Below are 23,390 nucleotides of genomic sequence, written 5' to 3' on the forward strand. Positions count from 1 at the left end.
AGCAGCAGCAGGTTACAGGAGGGGCAAGGGAAAGAGATGGATGAAGGAATGAGGTGTTCAAGTTTAGAAGACAAGAGGAACGTGAGGAGGAGGAGAACAGTCATTGGTCTATTGGCAGACAGCTGGTGGATGAAGGCTTTTTACCATACACCTACTGTACTCACCTCATGAAGAAGGCTCTCTAGATTTGCTCACCCAGAGGAATATAGTTAATTATTTCTCTACTTCTGGCTGTTTCACACACACCGAAAGACACACTTTTCTGTGCCGACACACACATCAACCCACACTCAATCACTGTTTCTCAGCATGCTTCTGTCACACCCAAAACCAAACATGCCCCCCCACCACCACCACACACACACACTACCTTGTCATTTCCTATGACATCCCCAGCCTCCATTACCAGCATATATTAATGAACCTCTCTGATGTTAAAAATTATACATTCATACATTTGAATAATTCAGATTATTTTAAAAGCTGTGCACTCACTCACTCTCTCCTTTTTCCAGATGGAAGGAGAGCTATTTACCTCAAATCGCATTTGAATAAATCCCATAAATCCTTTCAAAGTTCCCTGGGATAAACCAATCAAATACCCCCAACGCTGGCTGACTGGCCAATCAAAATTAGCATTCATACTTGCAGCCTTTTTTTATTTAGAGGACATCAAATAGCAAATCGAATTGCAGCCTATTTGTGAGGCTCAATTTGTTTGAGATAAGAAAAAGGTGGCTAATAGAGTGGGAGTGAGAGAGAAAAAGGGGCATTGCTGCAATGCCATAATGTAATTCCAAACCTAACAAAAACCTGATGAAGTAAACAGTGTGCCTTTAGTTCATAAATGTGGCGGATGATTGTATTTGTTCAACAAAAGAGAAATACAGTGGGGCAAAAAAGTATTTAGTCAGCCACCAATTGTGCAAGTTCTCCCACTTAAAAAGATGAGAGAGGCCTGTAATTTTCATCATAGGTATACCTCAACTATGAGAGACAAAATGAGAAAAAAAAAAATCCAGAAAATCACATTGTCTGATTTTTAAAGAATTTATTTGCAAATTATGGTGGAAAATAAGTATTTGGTCAATAACAAAAGTTCATCTCAATACTTTGTTATATACCCTTTGTTGGCAATGACAGAGGTCAAACGTTTTCTGTAAGTCTTCACAAGGTTTTCACACACTGTTGCTGGTATTTTGGCCCATTCCTCCATGCAGATCTCCTCTAGAGCAGTGATGTTTTAGGGCTGTCGCTGGGCAACACGGACTTTCAACTCCCTCCAAAGATTTTCTATGGGGTTGAGATCTGGAGACTGGCTAGGCCACTCCAGGAACTTGAAATGCTTCTTACGAAGCCACTCCTTCGTTGCCCAGGCGGTGTGTTTGGGATCATTGTCATGCTGAAAGACCCAGCCACGTTTCATCTTCAATGCCCTTGCTGATGGAAGGAGGTTTTCACTCAAAATCTCACGATACATGGCCCCATTCATTCTTTCCTTTACACGGATCAGTTGTCCTGGTCCCTTTGCAGAAAAACAGCCCCAAAGCATGATGTTTCCACCCCCATGCTTCACAGTAGGTATGGTGTTCTTTGGATGCAACTCAGCATTCTTTCTCCTCCAAACATGACAAGTTGAGTTTTTACCAAAAAGTTCTATTTTGGTTTCATCTGACCATATGACATTCTCCCAATCCTCTTCTGGATCATCCAAATGCTCTCTAGCAAACTTCAGACGGGCCTGGACATGTACTGGCTTAAGCAGGAGGACACGTCTGGCACTGCAGGATTTGAGTCCCTGGCGGCGTAGTGTGTTACTGATGGTAGCCTTTGTTACTTTGGTCCCAGCTCTCTGCAGGTCATTCACTAGGTCCCCCCGTGTGGTTCAGTGATTTTTGCTCACCGTTCTTGTGATCATTTTGACGCCACGGGGTGAGATCTTGCGTGGAGCCCCAGATCGAGGGAGATTATCAGTGGTCTTGTATGTCTTCCATTTTCTAATAATTGCTCCCACAGTTGATTTCTTCACACCCAGCTGCTTACCTATTGCAGATTCAGTCTTCCCAGCCTGGTGCAGGTCTACAATTTTGTTTCTGGTGTCCTTTGACAGCTCTTTGGTCTTGGCCATAGTGGAGTTTGGAGTGTGACTGTTTGAGGTTGTGGACAGGTGTCTTTTATACTGATAACGAGTTCAAACAGGTGCCATTAATACAGGTAACGAGTGGAGGACAGAGGAGCCTCTTAAAGAAGAAGTTACAGGTCTGTGAGAGCCAGAAATCTTGCTTGTTTGTAGGTGACCAAATACTTATTTTACCGAGGAATTTACCAATTAATTCATTAAAAAACCTACAATGTGATTTTCTGGATTCTTTCCCCCATTCTGTCTCTCATAGCTGAAGTATACCTATGATGAAAATTACAGGCCTCTTGCACAATTGGTGGCTGACTAAATACTTTTTTGCCCCACTGTATATGTGACATACAATATACATTAGATGGCCAAAGGGTGTAGAGGCCCAATCATTCCTGAGGTGAAACCTGCTCATCACATTCGCCTCTGTGTGTGCGTGAAACAATAACAACATGGTCAAGAAGAATCAGGAGACTAGGTTGGCAAACTAACTGTGTATTACTGTGTGTGTGTGTGTGTGTGTGTGTGTGTGTGTGTGTGTGTGTGTGTGTGTATGTGTGAGTGTGTGAGAGAGAAAGAGAGAGAGAAAAAGATGGCACAGTTATGAGTAAGAAACAAGAAAATAAGGATGGAGAAGCTTTAAGACTTTGAGCTTTAAGTTACCAAAAATTACTAGCATGACCACACATTGTAAAGGTTTGCTAACTTGAACGCTTGATTTGACTGTACCCACCACAGATAGTGAAACCTCATCTCTCTCCTCTCTCATTATCCATTTTTGTCTCTGTCTTATTCCAACTCTCTAAATCATGACAGGCGGTAACCTCAAGCTTCCTCTTTCTCTGTTTTGAAAACAATTAACCGTCTCTGACACTCATGTTTCCTGAGTTTTAACGGATCACACACACGTATGCACGCAAACACAGATGCAGTCTGAAGTTCCTGCTTTGTGTCCTAATACTATGGTTAACCAACAGTCTAGAACAAGTTTGCATGAAGTGTATGAGTACATGTTGGTTTTGTAACTTTTAGTTTAATTGGTTCCTTTATTTATTCAATCATTCATTTGAGGAATATTAAGTCTATGGTTGTTATTGAGGTTGTAACTGAGTTTTACTAACTACTGAGTTTTACTAGCGACAACTTTTTTTTCTAAAAGGCAGCACCGTAATGTAAACTTTTGCCCTGGAAAAGTTTAAAGTACAGGAAAGTGCCTTTACAGGTCTGTGAGTCACGTTACAGTCTTCCCAAAATATTAGTATGTCCTGCATAGTTTCACTTCTCTCAAACAAGTGTAAAGGGCAGGTGTACCTTCACCCTGCACTGTCACCCACATCTCAACATGTGCACCATACACACACACACACACACACACAGTGGTTCAAGCAGCTGGTGAGTTTGCCCTTGACTGCCCACCCCCAGGCACTGCAGTGGCATGGATGCAGCTGTTTTAAAGAGTTCTGGGTGGGATTTAGAAAGCCATGTCCTTGTCAAGGGTATATTCTTATTTTCTATTACCCAGATATAAACTGAGGCTGAGTTCAGACCGACAGTAGCACTGCTGCAAAAATTCCTGGCTCCTTATTCATGTCAAAGAGACCACTGTGTTGTTAGTGAGGGTGCTGCTAGCAGGCAGCCCCAGTTAAAAAGTTGATCTTTGCTATAGCACTGTAAAACGTCATACAGCAACAATGTATGTTATCTGATCAAATATGTGCAAGCACTCATATTGGACAGAATACCTGGCACCAAGTAACATTGTGCTGAGATCCTGCCACAAAGGAGTTCAGTGTGTCTGTGCAGCACCTTTACATCTCTTAAGCCCCAACCTGTGCCTGGTACCTGTATTAACAAAGCCACACTGTCCATTGTGTTTTTAACAAGTTAATAGCTAAAACAGTAAGAACATGGTGACAACAAGTCATGTGAATCAGTACTTTTAAAGGTTTTTAAGAACTTGTAACCGTGTCACTGTCATGTGGACAGCTGAATGCTGAGTACCCACTGCCTTTGAGCATTGACTTCAAAAGTTCATAAAACCAACCCTGAAAAACTGGCACTTATTGTCACAGCAATAATGTGAACTTGGCTCCTGTTCATTGTCTGACTGCCAAAATTTTAAGTTGGAGGTTCCTAAAGTGCACCACAGCCCAACATGTGTTGGCTATGCACCGTGAGGTTCAGTCAGCTTTAAATCAAACGGGACGCAAAAACGAAGGCATGTTGCTAGAACATTTATGTGAAAGATGCATGTGTAAAGAAAAAGAAAAACTGTATTCACTACTCTATAGCCAAGAGCTCAATAGCAGCATGAGGAACGAGATCTTCAGAAAGAGCAGAGGGAGGGAATGCACTAACTACTGTAGGTAAGTAGGGAATTTGTTTCTCTTTAAATTTTTCTACTAATGTTAACAGTGTTAGAACTGGTTACAATTTAGTAATTCTATGACTCTTTTGACAGCTCTCTTTGTTTGTATACTGACAGTGGATAAACAAGCTGTAGATTTGATCAGGATTTAAATCGCAGCTCTTCTAAACAACTACATTTAAATTATGTGCATGAGCAATGAAATGTTAATCAGATGAGACAAGTGACCTTAGCTTGTTGTAGAGGATGACCCCAAACTCAGCATTTGACATGAATTAGACTTGGAGGTTTGTAAGCCAGTGGAGAGAACAGGAGGGGATATAATGAGAAAATGAACATGAATCCGTATTCCATCGCATATGCTTATTTGTGTATTACCTTCAGTGCCTGCTCATGAAGATGTAGCACACAGATTTCAGACACCTGGCAAATAACTCAAAAATTCAACAGATAATATACTGGATATAACAAAAGCTCTGGAAGTGAGATTTGTGCTATGAATGTGTAGACTTGCCCTTGACTGACCTGCCTGGGGCTCTAATAGAGACATGGCCTGCTGTGCGGTTGCAGATTCTGGGAGTCTGCTTTTAAGGAACAGATGCCAGGGCACACCAGCTGTTTGTCTGGCACCAAAATCTCTAAGAACCTACTCATCCAATATCAGCACCTTTAAATTATCCAATAGCAGCATTTCCAAAGTCCTGTTGAGATATTGTGTGTGTGTGTGTGTGCGCGTGCGTGCAGGATAATGTACTCACCCTGGAAAGACTGCCTGGTTCTCTCCACAAGCTCCTCGATGGGATAGCTGGCCAAGTCTCCTCTGGCATGCTTCGTCTTACAGTAGGTGCATGCATTCAGACACCTAGACAGACAGAAACATATTAACAGAGGCGATGAAAGAAAGAGTGCTTTAGCACTAGAGAGGCATTCCTCACATATCACCTCAGATGAGATGTCACAGCTGAAAGTTAAAATTCTATAAAATTGAGCATAGGAATATGAAAAAATGTTTTATTGTATTATTTGTTGCATGCTAAGCATTCAAACAAGCATATATTTGCATTGGTACTTGCTATGAGATGTTGAATTTTTTTGTGAAATGTTAGATTAGTGGTAATTTCCCACAAGTCTGAAAATGCTATTAAAAAAAACTTGTTGTTCTTGTCCTAAACTGAGCAACACATTTATTCATCTGAAGCAGATGATTTGTTGTGACCAATCCAACCACTAACAACAATCTCACTAACTGCATGGAACTGTGGATATAGGGACTAAGGGCAACAGTGTGTGTGCAGATAAATAGATGAGATGATTTAATGGCATCTATTCATGCACACTTTCCCAAAACAGCAGAAACAAGAGAAGGAAGCAGGGAGTCAAAACCGTCCTTTCTCTCCTAAACTGTTTATAAGGACTCCAGCTAGCTCCAAAATAACCGTGGACAGCTGTCTCGCAGACCAAGGCAAGCACTGGAAAGATCCGTCTCAATGCAGCGTTTTGTTTCACAAAAAGTAGAAAAGCTTAATTCAAATTGACCGTGAAAGGGAAGGAATCAGACTATGAAGGAGAAAAATTAAAATAAGAAGCAAAATACACAGAGAAAAGGGGAGGAATACTGCTTCACACCAGGTCCAAACACATGGCAAGGGATCAACTCTAGAGTTTTTGTTTAGGGTGACGGGACTTTTCTTCAAGAGCCGTCTGTAAATTACTACTGAAAAGAAGAAGGAAGGCCACTGTTGAAATTATGTTTTGTATTGACTCAATTAGGGCTTCATTTCTGACCTCCAAATTGTCCCACTGGGCTAAAAATACACACTGTTACAGTTACTGTAGTAGTTTATTTTTCACTATTTCACCGTTGGCTTACATTTCTGGCAACAAATAAAGTTAATTGCAGGACCATGCTGTTGAGTGAACATGAGTTAAACACTGTAATTAGTCTAAATGTGTGTGTTTATGGGGATCAAAATATTGAAAGGAAGACCATGCTAAAAAACAGAGAAAAATTAAAAAATCCTTTTTCACACTTTGCCATGTGTGTTAGTGTATGTTTTAAAAAAAGTGAGCTTGGCACATACACCTTCAAGATTTCGGGGTTCAGTCTTCTGTATAACTCATCTGAAGGTGAATCTAATACGGCCACATTTAAAGTTCATATACTAACACTGAAGTAAAGTACCAAAATCATCCCCTAAGCAGCATACAGCATGGCAAGTGGTGCTTTCACCAAAAAGCCCCAAACTAACAAGACTGTGACTAATATTGGCACACAAAAAGAAAACAACATGACCATCCATTAACACGGCACTACTAATGTGAGGTTTTGACACAGAGGAAAGATCAAAAGCTCCAGTTCCACAAGTGTCAAAATGTTGAAATTGATTTGCTGTGGGATTTGTACACTGCAGTGTGATGACAAAAACATCTTGCTAATGATAAATAACCATCAACTGCTGTGATGTAACGCAACTACTATGCAACTATGAAATCAGACTGTTGTAGATAACAAGCGTAAACCCTGTATCTGTCCGTGACAGACTCATGGGAGGAATAACAGGATGTTTTCCTGACATCTGGTTTCCCCCATTCATATGAGGGGGACAAAGCAGGCACTAGTAACTACAGTGGCATATGTGTCAGCAGTTGTCTGGGTAAATAAGAGAGTACTAGATTTACTTGACGAACACTCCACCCTGAGTAAATAAATTGTTTCCCTCCAAATCACCACTAACCTTGTATATACCCATCACACTTTAATTAACCAATATGTAGATCAGGAAAGCCGTTGGTTGAATTTGGTTATGAAGGACTCTAATACAAACTTTATACAAAATGTATGATCTGATTAAGTCTCTTAACGCTAAAATGAGCCAAGAAACGACAGATATGAGGTCACTGTTTGGCAGGAGAGTTGAGACTAAGATGCACCTTCTCCTACAAAGTAAAACATTCAATAAAATAGGGAGTATTTACGTTAACAAATTCACCTCCGTAATCTCAGATTTCAAAGAGTTTAATGAGCTCTCCAAATGTAAAATACTCCTAGATGTATGTGGGACAGTGAAATGTCATATTAATGTCGATATTCTGTTGAAATTATTGGACACATTGTATTTTGCTTTTTAATTTCATCTATGCTTTTTTTTTTTTTTCCTAAAACATCAATGCAAGTAGAATTGAATTGAACTGAACTGATCTCGACACAAACAGGCCGATAACGCAGAGCTCCTGCTTGGCAGAACATACAAAGCTGGCATGCTTACATGATGTGCTTGTTAGTTGGGTATGTAGATTCGGAGCACTTTATTGATTGAAAACATTCCACGTAGGTGATGATGTTGGTAAGTTTTACTGCAGGCCACTACTATTGGCAACTGAGTAGATCAATTATCCTGGTTTAACATTAGTGCTTCATCAGCATTATCAATGAAAAATTATGATAAATAATTTAAAGACACCATCCTTATAGTGATTAGGACCGTAGGAATGGATACAGACTGTGAAACACAATAAGTGCCCACTGAAACACCCACAACATCTTTATAATAATTTCTGAAATACAACCAAAAGGCCAGGAGCAATGTTTAATGTCACCATGGAAAAAACAGAAAGACAAAAGAGATCATTGCTATCTCTCCATCCATCTCTCCCTCTCAGGGTATTGCTTATCCTAGTTGAGGGCACTAAAGATGGCAGCTAGGTCACAGGACCTAGCTGTGGAGAAAACACAGACAGATGGGGCCCTGCATGCGCATGTACACACACACACATACACCACCAGGGGGTCCATCCATCTTAATGTGATCAGGCCCAGCTGAGTGGATCACACCAACATTAATCTCAAGAGACAGTCAGTGGCCTGCTTGGGTGTGTATGCGTGTGTGTGTTTGCATCTATTACGTGCATGTGTGTTCATGTGCCCGAGTGAGTGTGCTGCCGCTGAACATTTGTCCAGTATCACAACAACACATTAGCAGTTTCGACCTCTCCATCAGCCTAAACAGACTGCGACAACTAGTCAGCACCCTCAGACAACAGTGACTGAGGGAGAGGAGCAGTGTCACTCTCTCTGACACAAACACACACACAAACATACGCACGCTTACTATATGTTCAAGTTATGGTGGGCTTGAGTTATTCAATTCAGAATTTCTTTATTCCTTCTAAGAGAAGAGAAGAGATTTTATTCCATTTTCTTATCAGTTCTACTTTACTCCACCCAGCAACAATAAGAACTTTTAAAGAATAGCTGAATCTACATATTGACTTCAAATTACTGCTACTGTCCATAAAGATTAACACAGAAACAAAAACAGCAACATTAACAACACCCCAGTGGTGTAATGGAGAAATATTTCTAAAATTAAAACAATAAATTTGTCGTGTTTATCAACCCTCCTTTGTTTCCGCCTTCTCCCTCTTCTGTTTCTCCCAGTTAATTAAACCACAGAGGTAACTGTTGTACCTGACAACAGTGTAGTTCATCAATGTGTTACAATGAGAGAGGCCACCTCCCCAGTGTGTGTGTGTGTGTGTGTGTGTATGAGTGTGTGAGTGTGTGAGAGAGAGAGTGTGTGTCTAAGAGAGAAAAAATATTGTGTGGTTGCAGCCTTGAAAAGGTAACAAAGAAAGGAAAGCCCTGAGGTTCCTCTATACATTATAAACCTCCCTAGACACACATGCACACACACACACACAAATACAGCATGGTTTGCTTTGGAAAAGCTCCCATGTGCAGCGTCTTGAAGACCCAGACTGGGAAAGAGTTAAGCGGGAAAAGGTTCTCAATGATAAGCATTTAGGGTCTACACATTAATTAGAAAACTGTTATATGCATAAACAAATTGGGCCATGTGTGCAGTTACAAGTGTCTGTGTGTGCTTGTGTGTTTGTGGGGGTTTTCTATTGTGCAAGCCTGAAGATGCAATTATGAAAACAAAGCTTAAACTGTGAGGGGAAGTCTGAGCATTTTGCAAATTGTAAAGCAAGATTATTCATCGCATTTATTGTTGAAACTGGGAGAGGGGTGGAGTGGGTATATGAGCAAACAAAATCTTTAAACTGCTATTATATGAGTGAACAAAGCCAAAAGCCCGTAAGTTTACTGTTTGTGTCATCTCAAAGTCAAAGTGGAGGTTGCAAAATAATGTGGAGTGAAGGAACAAAGAATGCTGACACAATGGAGTAAAGACCTATTAGGAGCAATGAATAGAGGATGATAAGTTATTCAGAGAAAGGTTGGCAGTTAAACCCTATTTACCCTTGATACACTGTCATGAGTAAGAGATGGCTGCATTCAAGTTACATGGGAATTGTACATGCATATAATGCTCTTGTGTGACTATGATAAAGACAATATTCCTTATACCTCACATCTTATTAGGGGCTCAGGATTTGGGATGAAACAGTACTTTTAGCCTTTTGTGCTTAACCTTCTGGCTCACTTTTAAATAAGCGAAGGCATTGCTGCAAGATTTTTTAAAAATGAAAGAAATTTGACTATTACGAACAAGACAAAAATGTATTGCTAATGTTAAAGAAAGAATATCACTGCCTGATGACAATGTGAATGGTGATGATATTGAGCATCACTATACTCAAAAATCAATGCAATATACATGTCAGTGTGTTGGGCCATCACTTCATGAACATGTGATAGCCCTCTTTAACTTATTATCACCAGAAAGCCCCATGCACTGTTTTATTTCACTGAACAACACAGTCAGTGACTGTTTAGAAATGACAGCTGAACACTGAAGTAAACCTAATGACTGGTGGCTTTTCAGAGAGGACCGATTCAGGAGTTGAGGAGTTGATTGACTGCAAAAAAGGGGTTTACTTAAGTGTCTGAAGCAATTTACAATCAAGAATTTAAGCTAAGAAACAGTGGAACAGCTGACTTGTCATGGACTTGTTTTCTTTCGTGCCAATAAGTAGCTCGGATAAGATTGAGAGATAAATGAATATTCTCACCATTATCTAATATAATATTGTTTTTGCATGGTTTGTGCATTTGTATGTGTATGTTTCTTTTCATGTTAATAGACCATTGTTTCTATGAGTGTGTGCCTAAATGCAGTTGGGGCCCATTACTGTCAGTGTTCAATCCAGCCTGCATGTCTGACCTCTTGAATTCTGTTTTCTAAGTCTCGTGTTCCCAGTGCTGCACACTAAAACAGCTCTCTCTCTGTCTGTGTGTGTGTGTGTGTATGTGTGAAAATGTGTCACATGCTGACCTTGGATTTCCAACTACTACGGCAGCCCCAGTTGTTTTGACTGGAGAGAAACAGCATGTGTTGTGAGTGTGAGAGCATGTGCATGTGTGTCAAACCACAACCCCATGTCTACGTAAGAACAGTGAGTGTTTTCCCAACTTCTTGTTTTGTCTGTATAAAGACCTCCAGACAGTGTTTGTACTAGATCAGTCAGCCCATTGTTACTGTACAAGAATGGTATGATGTTTGTTTATGAAGCACCAGATATGCTGATAAAGTCAAGTGGCACAAGATCTGATGTGAAGTTTTCTGAGGAAAACTTGCATACTGGCTAATTCACAGCTCAGCCAGCTGATTATCTCACCTGTTGCTTACCTGCCTTACTGACTGCTTTACTGTGTGACTGACTGAAATATAAATCACTTGTTGTCAAACTGTGAACCTAAAAGGCAAGGCAAGCTTATTTATATAGCACAATTCTTATACATTGGTAATTCAAAGTGCTTTAAAAATGAGCAGTACATAGAGAAAAAGATATCATGACGATTGGACATATGGTCTATGAGCAAAGATACTTTGATTATTGACGGCAACATTTTTGAACTGACCTTGCTCATTTAGTCCTGTAATTCTATATATCAAATTTGGGGTTGATACAGTCAAAGTCCAAAAAATTCTATTCATGTGAATAGGGCTTAATTACAGCACCTCCAGTGTGCTGACTGGGCCCGTGCTTCTTGGGAGGCATTTGTACATCATTTTCTAGAAAGAGGCAACATCTTCCTAGCTCATTCCATCTCACAGCACCTGGTATAAGACAACAAAGAGTAGTGAACCCACACAAACTCAATACGGTTCTACCCCTTTGGGATGTGAGCGTTTAAAAATAAAAATAGAAAATGTAACAGTTAAAAGAACACATGAAAATATAGGAAGTGTAAGGAAAAGTGTATTAGATCAGCTAAAAAGCTGACAAGAGTTGGAGTACCACTGATACAATTGGCAGCATGGCAGCTAAAAGTTGTTTCACGATGTTCTGACAGATATTACAAAGAGATTTCTCCTCAGTAATGTGAGAGGTGTGTACTACTGAAACATCTGATCTGTCCTCAATAGGCCAGTTCCTTCCTTCCTGTTACGGTAAGCGTCATTTCCGGCTATCGGAGTTTCCGTGTACTGCGCTATCAACAGCGTCTCTCATTCCTTTTTCTCCACTGGATCTATTTTCACGTTTTACTGTCTTAACCACCAGCTGTACATTTAAATTTACAAACCTGCACACATATTTCTCACTTCTTGTGGTGATAATCTCGCTATTTCTGTAGTTTTTACCTAAATCACTAGCTACCTTCTTAAAACTAAAAACCACTGAAATGGCTTCTCTCTCTCCCTCTCAGTCTCCTGCTGTCTCCTGCTCAGTGTGCCATATGTTCAGTTACTCCTCGGCCTCCTTTAGCGAAACCGGTACCTGTAATAAATGTAGTTTATTTGCTGTACTGGAGGCGAGGCTTAGTGAGTTGGAGACACGGTTCCGCACCATGGAGCATAAGTCAGCTGTAGCTAGCCAGCCCCCAGTAGCCGGTGCGGGCCGACCTAGCTTAGCTCCTACTCCCCCGGCGGTTCCCGCGCAGCCGGGAAACCAGGGCGGCTGGGTGACTGTCCGGAGGAAACATAGTCCCAAGGAGAAGCCCACGGTGCACCACCACCTTCAGGTGTCCAACCGATTTTCCCCACTTAGCGACACACCCGCTGAGAAACAGACTCTGGTCATTGGAAGCTCCATAGTCAGGAACGTGAAGCTAGCGGCACCAGCGAACATAGTGAAGTGCATCCCGGGGGCCAGAGCGGGCGACATAGAATCAAATTTAAAACTGCTGGCGAAGGCTAAACGTAGATTTGGTAAAATTGTAATTCACGTCGGCGTTAATGACACCCGATTACGCCAATCGGAGGTCACTAAAATTAATGTGGAGTCGGTGTGCAACTTTGCCAAAACAATGTCGGACTCCGTAGTTTTCTCTGGTCCCCTGCCCAACCTGACCAGTGATGACATGTACAGCCGCATGTCATCATTTAACCGCTGGCTGTCGAGGTGGTGCCCAGCTAACAATGTGGGCTTCATAGACAATTGGCAGTCTTTCTGGGGAAAACCTGGTCTCATTAGAAGAGACGGCATCCATCCCACTTTGGACGGAGCTGCGCTCTTATCTAGAAATATGGCGAAGTTTATAAATCCTAAAACCTGACAATCCAGAGTCGAGACCAGGAGGCAGAGCTGCAGTCTTACACACTTCTCTGCTCCTCCATTAGAACAGTCACCCACCCAACATCCTATAGAGACTGTGTCTGTCCCCCGACCACTCAGACCATTTAGATCTATTAAGTCCAACAGGAGAGGAGTTCAGCATAAACATTTAATCAGAGTTAATACCACCATTGATACTATGAAACAGGACAGGAGAGTTAAATGTGGACTTTTAAACATCAGATCTCTGCCATCCAAAGCTGTTTTAGTAAATGATCTGATATCTGACCATCATATTGATTTATTGTGTCTGACTGAAACCTGGCTATGTCCTGAGGAGTATGTTAGCCTTAATGAGGCCACTCCTCCCAGTCATACTAATACTCATATTCCCAGAGATTCTGGACGTGGAGGTGGAGTTGCAGCAATCTTTAACTCTAGTTTAATAGTCCAACCTAGACCCAAACTTAATTATAACTCCTTTGAAAGTCTTACTCTTAGTTTTTCACACCCAACCTGGAAAACTCTAAAACCAGTGTTGGTTGTCACAGTGTACCGCCCTCCTGGTCCGTACTCTGAATTCTTAACTGAGTTTTCAGAGTTTTTATCAGACTTAGTCCTTAGTGTGGACAAAGTGATTATAGTAGGTGACTTTAATATTCATGTGGACAATGATAATGATGGTCTTAGCACTGCCTTTGTCTCACTACTGGACTCAATTGGCTTCTCCCAGAGTGTAAATGAACCAACTCACTGTTTTAACCACACTCTTGACCTTGTTTTGGCTTATGGTGTTGAAATTGAACAGTTAACAGTCTTTCCACATAACTCTATTTTATCAGACCATTACCTGATAACATTTGATTTCTTGCTACAGGACTATGCTCTATATGACAGAGAGGTCCTCACTAGATGCTTATCTGATAGTGCTGTTGCCAAATTTAAGGAGGTGATTCCTTCAGTATTTCAGCCAGTGTGTCCCTGTGCTGTGGATGACCCCCATGCTAATCTTAGCCCCTCCCAAATTGATTATCTGGTCGATAGTGCTGCAGGTTCACTGCGAATGGCACTAGACTCTATTGCCCCTCTAAAAAAGAAGAGAATTAAAGAAAAGAGACAAGCTCCCTGGTATAACTCCCAGACACGTGAGCTTAAGCAACACTCACGAAGGCTAGAAAGGACATGGCGGGCCACCAAAGTGGAAGAATCCCGTTTAATCTGGCAAGATAGTCTTAAAACCTATAGAAAGGCCCTCTGTAATGCCAGAGCCGCCTACTACTCCTCATTAATAGAAGAAAATAAAAGCAACCCTAGATTCCTTTTTAGCACAATAGCTAGGCTGACAAGGAGCCAGAACTCTATTGATCCTTGTGTTCCTTTAGAGCTCAGCAGTAACGACTTCATGAGCTTCTTTAATGATAAAATCCTAACTATTAGGGACAAAATTCAGCACCTCCTGCCCTTAACAGGGTCTGGTCCAACCTCAAACCTAGGAACCATAGAAACAGCTGTTAGACCTGATGTGTACTTGGACTGTTTTTCTCCAATTGATCTTGCTGAATTGACCTCAATAATCTCCTCATCTAGACCGTCAACATGTCTCCTAGACCCCATTCCTACTGGACTCCTTAAAGAGGTCCTGCCCCTAATTAACACGTCCTTAATGGATATGACAAATCAGTCTTTACTAACAGGCTATGTACCACAGTCCTATAAAGTAGCAGTAATTAAACCTCTCCTGAAAAAGCCTACTCTTGATTCAGGTGTGTTAGCTAACTATAGACCTATATCCAACCTTCCCTTTCTCTCCAAGATCCTGGAGAAAGTTGTAGCTAATCAGCTGTGTAATTTTCTAAACTCTAATAGTCTATTTGAGGATTTTCAGTCAGGTTTTAGAGCGAACCACAGCACAGAGACAGCACTGGTGAAGGTTACAAACGACCTCCTTATGGCATCAGACAGAGGACTTCTCTCTGTCCTGGTCTTGTTAGACCTGAGTGCTGCTTTCGACACCATCGACCATCACATCCTGTTACAGAGACTGGAACAGTTCATTGGTATAAAAGGAACTGCATTAAGCTGGTTTAAGTCCTATTTATTAGATCGATTTCAGTTTGTACATATTAATAACGAATCCTCTGTCCACACTAAGGTTAGACATGGAGTTCCACAAGGCTCAGTGCTTGGACCAATACTCTTTATCTTATATATGCTTCCTCTTGGTAATATTATCAGGAAGCACTCCATTCATTTCCACTGTTATGCAGATGATACACAATTATATTTATCAATAAAGCCAGATGAACACAATCAGTTGGTTAAACTTCAAATCTGCCTTAAGGACATAAAGTCCTGGATGAGCAGCAACTTTCTGCTGCTAAATTCAGATAAAACTGAAGTTATTTTGCTCGGCCCCAGACACCTCAGAGACAGCTTTCCCACTACCTTAACTGCTCTGGACGGCATTAATCTGGCCTCCAGCTCCACTGTGAGGAATCTGGGAGTCTTATTTGATCAGGATTTGTCCTTTAACTCCCACATTAAACAGATTTCTAGAACTGCCTTTTTCCATCTACGTAATATTGCCAAAATCAGGCCCATCATATCCACTGATGATGCTGAAAAATTGGTCCATGCATTTGTCACTTCTAGGTTGGACTATTGTAACTCCTTACTATCAGGCTGCCCCAATAAGTCGTTAAAGACTCTCCAGCTGGTCCAGAACGCTGCTGCTCGTGTTCTGACGAGAACTAAAAGAAGAGACCACATTTCTCCTGTACTGGCTTCTCTTCATTGGCTTCCAGTAAAATCTAGAATAGAGTTTAAAATCCTTCTCCTCACCTACAAGGCTCTTAAGGGTCAGGCCCCATCATATCTTAAAGAGCTCATAGTACCGTACTACCCCACTAGAGCACTGCGCTCCCAGAATGCAGGTCTACTGGTGGTTCCTAAAGTCTCCAAAAGTAGTTCAGGAGCCAGAGCTTTCAGCTATCAGGCTCCTCTACTGTGGAATCTCCTTCCAGTTTGGGTTCGGGGGGCAGACACCCTCTCTACATTTAAGAGTAGACTAAAAACCTTCCTTTTTGACAAAGCATATATTTAAGGGCTGGATCAGGCCTTAGACCAGCCCCTAGTTATGCTGCTATAGGTTCAGACTGCCGGGGGACTCCTATGGTGCACTGAGCTCCTCTATTCTCTCTCCTCCTCTTCCTCTCCATCGTTATGTCTCATGTCAGTCAAATGTCTGCCTCTAACTTGCTATCTTCCCCGGAGCGTTTCTGTGCTTTCTCATCTCTCAGGTTCCTGTGGATCCTGTGGATCCTGGTCCTGGCCCTGCTGATGTGGTTCTCTGGTTCCTGTGGGTCCTGGTCCCGGTCCCGCTGATGTGGTTCTCTGGTTCCTGTGGATCCTGGTCCTGGTTCTGCTGATGTGGTTCCCTGGTTCCTATGGATCCTGGTCCTGGCCCCGCTGATGTGGTTCTCCACCAGCCAATGGATGTGCGTCTGTCCAAGGCTACAGCCTGTCCGTCCTTGGGAGCTGGATCTCTCCTTCACTGTGGTGCTCCCGGAGGTTTCTCTTTTCCCACTGGGTTTTTTGAGTTTTTCCTTCCCGAAGAAGGAGGGTCATAAAGGGCAGGTGATGCCTCGGACTGATCCATCGGACTGATCCACTGGCCTCATCGACTGCTGGACTCTTTATTAGATTGTTTGTTCGCTTACACTTGTTTATTTCAGTGAACTTTGTAAAGCACTATGAGACACTCTGTTGTGATATTGGGCTATACAAATAAAATTGAATTGAATTGAATTGAATTGAGGTATTTTGGGCCTGCACCATTTTGTGATTTACAAACACACAGCAGGGTGACTCTGTGACTTACCAGAAGCCACTGCAAAGACTTGGTATCAGAGTAATATGCTCAGTTCTTTTGGTTTTCATAAGTCTAGTAGCTGCACTTTGTACAACCTGAAGCTGTTTGATGGTCTTAGTAGGAAGGCGTGTGAAAACACCATTGCAGTAGTCAAACCTGCTGGAAATAAAAGCCTTAATCAGTCTTTTGAAATCATGTTTTGACATAAGGCCTCTAATATTGTTTATGTTTTTGAGATGTAAAAAGTGGATTTAGTCATTGCTTTCACATGGTTTTTAAAACTGAGATCAATGAAGACACCAAAGGTTTTAACAGTGCCCTTCTCTCTAAGCTCTTTTGGGTTAAATTGAGTGACATTTGTAAGTCGTAAGTTTTCCCATGTAAAGTTATTTCAGGTTTGACCTTATTAAGCTGATGAAAATTTGGAGACATCCAGCTGTTAATTTGGTCAATGCATCGACAAAGAGATTCTGGGGGACCAAAGTAGTTGAGAGGGCTAAGTATGGGCAAAGCTATGATGAATAATCTTTAATGATCTGTCCAAGCGGGAGCACATAAATGTTGAATAATAAAAGCCCTAAAATTGAGCCCTGGGGGGGGAGACCACAGCTCAAGGATGCTGGTGTTGCGGTCTCATCTCCAGTGGAAACATAGAAGCTTCTGTCTTCTGTACATAAGATCTGAGCCAATTGATAACCATACCTGAAAACCCAACCCAATGTTTCACTCTGTGTAATAATGTTTTGATCAACAGTAGGACTGTTACTTTATTGGGAGGTAATTTAAAACCTTAATGAGAACTGTTTTGGTGCTGTAATTAGCATGATAGCCTAACTAAGGTCATAAACATCAGCATTTGATGTTAAGGCGGCAGTTGGTTGATTAAAAACTACTCTTTTGATTTTGCTAACAAATGGGAGATAGCCAAACCCTAATCACAGTGACTTAAAAAGTGACTTAATAACCCACTGGTTTGACTCGTAACTGACTGACTGTCTCACTGATTGAATACTGTATTGAGTTACAGGCCAAGTAGGTGAGTGACTAACTAAACAAGACAAGTAACTAAACAAGGACACCTGCGCGTATCGTAAGTGGAGGCTTAATAAGATCCTCCATATTCTTGGTGATGTAGAGTATATTTTCATGTTTCACTGATCTGTAAAATCTATATGATCTGTGAACTCAGTGGTTGGTTGTTGTGTCACTGACTAACAACCTACATTAAAAGGGTTGATCGAACATATGCCTCTGCACATGATCAGCAGTCTGAGCTATGCTTCCCCTTAGGTGAGGAACAGAGCCCAGTGACTAAGGGCAGCACAGGTCTCACTTACATGCCCCAGAAAGTGCCACTGCCAAAATGATGGTATGATTTTATGATGACGTTTCACGGTTTTGGGAACATAGGGGAAACTCTATGAGTCTATCAAAAGTCACGTTCAGGCAACGCCAGCTGTCATCTTGTTGACTGCAAAGCTAGCAGCATGGTCAAACTCAAAATTGAAAACTGAATTTAGAGCACTTGGACTGGGCATAAAATTTGAGCAGTAGGCCAACCCAAGGTAGCACATGACGCAACGTTCTGTGTTTTCGTTGTCAACACAGGGAAAGAGTAACTCTCGCCAGTGCAAAGCAGTTCTGCAGCTGATGATGTAGCCATACTTGCAGAGTAGCAACACAAAACAAAGCGTCTTCTGATATCTGTGGGTAATCAAACAATATGACTTTAATTAGGTTCATGTTAACAGTTACTTTATCGTTTGTTGAGTATTTTTGAAGAGTTACAGTTCCTGCACAGGTCGTCTGATTCATTGTAAATGTAAGGACATCTTAAAATTCAAGGGGCTTTGACCAAAGTGCCAGTGTTTCCTATTAACATCCAACACACTGGCACCAATATGACTGATGTGCATATGTATGCACAGACCTAGAGACAAAATGCCATGCTTCATGTTTGAGGCACAGAAAAAACCCTAAATCTATTGGTTGACGATTCTCTCTGGACAACTATGGACTATGTACTTCTTGGGAGGGAACATGTAGAAAACCGGTTTGTGTAACTAGTCTTTAAGAACATCAGTTGTGTGTGTGTGTGTGTCTAAACTGTGTTTGCCTGTGACACACTGGGTCTAATTCAGTTACTCAGGGGCTCTGTAGTGTAATGCCTTGTAATGACACACAATCTCATTTTGTCCAAGGAGACACATCAATCTTTTGGATTTACTGTGGGGAGCGGAGTCTCTCCTGGTGAGTGAGTAGGAAGAACAGTGGATGGAGAGCAAGAGTGTGTGTGTATGTATGAGTGTGTTTATATATGTGTGTGTGTGTGTTTCAGGCATGTATTTGTGTGTTAAGCAGTGGGGAAGAGGGAAATGGAATAATATGCCCAGACCAGTGGAGCTGAAAACTACCCATACATTGGTTTGATAAACAGCAGGAAAGGCCACCATGGAACATAGCTAGGAGAGGGGTGGGTGGGTGTGTGTGTGTGTGTGTGTGTGTGTGTGTGTGTGTGTGTGTGTGTGTGTGTGCGTGTGTGGGGGGGGGGATGTCTGCAAATGATCGTGTGTGTGTCAGGAATGAAATAGAAAAAGAAAATGGGAATTTCTTTGTGGAGGTGTGTGTGTGCGTGTGTTTGTATGTGTTGTGTGTGTACTAAAGTGCAAAATCAAAAGGGATTGTGTGCATATTGTGCATCCATGCATTCCCGCAATCCTACACACATATGTACGTGATCAGAAATCCTTGTTTAAACACCCTTCACTCCCCTGTAACTCTACTGTTCTGAAGCACATCAGCACATTTTCTCCCTCTTTTGTTGCTGCTTCACATAATGCATTTTCACTTCTGCTCCTCGGGGAGAAAAACAACACAGCAAAGAAAAGATGAGATCATTGACCAACAAACAACAAAATGAAAACGCAGTCAAGTAGAGCAGTATAACGGGGCTTGTGTATTTGCTTTTAAGATGAGGGAGAGATACAGACAAATTATCTGCAGTGAATATCACATGAACCCCAGTGGTGGTGATATTACAGTTTGAATGAGAGTCTCAAGCTGGAGCAGACATATGCAATTCAATTGTAAAGTGTGTGTGTAGGAGAAAGAGGAAAAAAGACAGACTCCTCCTGTGTCTCTCTGTGGTATCTCAGGAAAAACGGCCCCTTATTCTCTTAGGCCTTATTCACTTCCACACTGTAATTGCCAAAGAAATTCAAATTACAAAAGAGCACATAGGCCTGATTCAATTTGCTTTTAACTCGGCTAATGACTTCCCATCTTCCCCCGTTTCTCCCTGTTTCACTCAGTACCGCACTCCTTTCGTTCAAGCAGAGACTTTTATCTGCAAAAACGGCTCCTCTTTTCTTATTGTGACACCACTATTCTTTAGTGATAGTCTTTATTATAAAGTGTGTCGCCAATGAGATGTGCCGTGCCTTTTTTATCCTTCCACGTCAAGGCCTCTGGCATCAAAAACACAATGTGCTGAATTCAACTGATCCCCAAACAGAAATTGTTGCGAGGGCTAAGAAAAGAATCTAGCAGCAGAGGAAGCTCTGAGGCATGCTGCTTGGGACAGAGAAAGTGGAGCGCGACTATCAGGTGCTGAAGACTGTCATTTGTGTGCTGAGAAGCACGAAAGAGTGCCGGTGTGATAATAGTCAATATTGAAAAAGTGAGTATCAAACAAGGTTTCTAAAGAAAGATAACTACATGCAACAGAAAAGGGATGTGGTGTGGTGAAGAAATTTCTGATGTCTGTTCAAAAGGAGAGGATGTTTGCATCACATATTACAAGAGACGAAAAATGCTTACTACTGTGAAAGACGGGAATTTGATGAATTTGATGGAAAGCTGTATGACAGATACAAATAGCCGATAAAGTATAGAGAATAGATAGGCAGGTCAGTGGGCACTGTACTTCTTTGCTGTGAAGATTTTCTTCCCACCATGTAAGACTGCGTACTGGGCACTCAAAACATTTGAGAGGACACTGAACAACTACTGTGCACTGATGCAACTACAATGAGCTCAAGCTCCAAAAGACCTGTTTCCAAAAGTGTAATGGTTGTTTTACTGCTTATGGGTTGAATGAAAATTTAGGTCAGTTACTGGTCCAGTCCCGTGTACGAGCTTAAACCAGTTTGAGTTTATCTAGACCTACTGAACCGGCATTCGTCATTATGAGATGTTCTGGCAAATTAAAAAGTAGTCTATACCGTCTGCCTGTACCGACAGCACTAAATCTAACTCATGTGAAAAAGTGCTTAACATAACATGTTTAGTTTATGTTATAAACACAGGCCGGAGACAAGGAGACAGCTGTTGCATCCAGGTGGAGAGGTGAGGAGAGTGATGGTGACGCAAGTGACAGCAGTGTTTACACGTAGAATTAGGCCTGCAATCCAAAAAGTGGCAAACAAAAGCAGGGAAAACAGAGACGGAGCTGAACCAAGAGACAAAGAACATGGAGGAGCACTGAGTCCACTCAGTTCCAGTTCCTTCTGAAATTTAACATTACATTATTTGTGATGTTGGTGATGTGTTGTGAGGAAGAAATGGTTGTTGTGAGAAATAAAAATCTGATTGCATGGAAGTGTCTGATTACTTAACATGCGTGTTACAATTCATTTGTACAAATAAAACCCTGATCATGTTGCATTACTTTGTACTTTCACCATATTTAAGAAGTGTATTGCAGTTGTTTGTGTGTGTGAATGAGATGTGACTGCCAGACCATGGTCTCAATTAAGCACATAATAAACACATGCGCGAGACCACTTCCAATGTGCTGTGTATAGCTATCAAGTAGTAAACACACATGTACACAAACACAGCCACATACAGGAAACATACACTCACTGTGATGAACACCTACACAAATCATCACATACCAAGAAAAACAGCATTAAGTTACCTGGAACTGGATCTCTTAATCTAAAATCTGATCAACCATTGCCAAACAGAAAATTTTGCTGATGGTAATGAAGACCAAGTGTGTTTAGAGCACAAGATGCTCAACACAGAACATGCTTTACATATTGTACTACCCCTTTACTCTACCATTGAAAAATGTACTTCTTTTTACAATAGTTTAGGAGCTTTTAAGGGTTTAGTAAACTGTACTGTACTGGCTGTACTATGTGCTTAACCACGGATTCTGTAGAGGAGTTCCCCTCAACCTTTTTGGTTACCTCACATGAGGTAAAATAGTCTTATTGTGAAGTGATCACTGTTTAAATATGTTAAATGTGGGGGAGTAGGACAAAGTATAGAAGAGCATCAAAGAAATTAAAAAAAAAAAAGTGATCAGTCCAACATTACATGTTAAAGCTGTGTTGTCACTCTGAACTCACTGTCCCACTCAAGTCTTAATACAAGTGGAATAACATGCCAAATAACAAACCACACAGTTTTGTCTTAAAACGTGTCCTCCTAGCTTTCCTTCTTAAGAATATGGGCATTCATTCTCACCCTACCATGTTACTTAGGGACACATGAGGTCGGGAGTGATAAAACACTATTGTTTCAAGCTCTTCTTTAAGGCAGTAAGTCTACCTCTGACATGCAGGACATTGTGGCCTTGTTTGTCCTAACCTTGGCCCTGCCAGTTCTGAGGTTTATTGTTTTTCTTCTCCATCTAGACGTCTATGACCCCAAATTTACTTCTCTCTCATTTGGCTAAAGCCCTGAACATTAAACCTTGGTCACAATGGTTGACACAAATCTATGTAAAGGTCAGCAGTGAGGTTGATAAGGCCTATTATTCCACTGTGATGGCGTGGAAAGTGGATGGAGAAGTTGTGGCAGCCAGATGCAAATCACAGGAAACAAGCAGCTAACACACGGGGGGCCCGTCAGCTAACACAAACATGTTCACAATGCACGCTAACACGCAAACACAAAGATACGTTTCACTCAGTCTCTGTTGGCTTTGTTTACAGGGTGTGTGTGTGTGTGTTTGTGTGCACGTGTCTGTATTTTGTTGTGATTGTTAATGACTAAAGAAATCAATTTGGTGGGGATAAAGGTCTGTGAAAAATGAGCCACCAGTCAGTTCAAATCCTTTATCATTACAGCCAAACGCAGAAATGAACAGAAAATACTGAAAAAAATATTAGAGCTTACTACTGTGTAGCCTGAGTAAAGCGTCCAAAACATTCATGTTTAAAAGGTTTTAAATGTCTATTTACAGTCCTAACAATGGACTCATGCAAAATTCAACAAGGCTTAATGGCCAGATTAAATTAGCTTTTCATTAAGCAGATAAATATGTATATATGTCAGAAGGTAAAAAAAAGAAAAGAGGAGGGAAATGAATAGAATGAGCTAAACAGAGGAAAGAGGATAAAATACAGTATGAGCTCCAAGGTTATCTTTTATACTCTCTGGGCCAATAAGAAATTCCTTCCCTCTAGGACAAATAACGGGGCTAATTTTGTTTTGTACTTAAATCCTTCAGTATTTGCTTCCATTCAAGAGATGTCAACATTTCTATTTATCGACCTGTTGTAAGCTTAACCCTGCAGGCATTTCAAAAACAATGTGCACAA

The 23,390-nt window shown here is 41.3% G+C and overlaps 1 protein-coding gene across 2 annotated transcripts in view; it reads right to left on the bottom strand.

Annotated features, from left to right (window-relative positions):
* Positions 1-23,390, bottom strand: part of cdkal1 (CDK5 regulatory subunit associated protein 1-like 1) — a 227,002-nt gene that overhangs the window by 123,141 nt on the left and 80,471 nt on the right. For both annotated transcript variants that reach the window (XM_070835216.1, XM_070835217.1), the window contains exon 8: positions 5,258-5,361. In XM_070835216.1, coding sequence (XP_070691317.1) covers positions 5,258-5,361 — 104 coding nt within the window. The remainder of the gene's footprint in view (positions 1-5,257; positions 5,362-23,390) is intronic.

Source organism: Pempheris klunzingeri, chromosome 8 (assembly GCF_042242105.1).
Source record: "Pempheris klunzingeri isolate RE-2024b chromosome 8, fPemKlu1.hap1, whole genome shotgun sequence".
NCBI lineage: Eukaryota > Metazoa > Chordata > Actinopteri > Acropomatiformes > Pempheridae > Pempheris > Pempheris klunzingeri.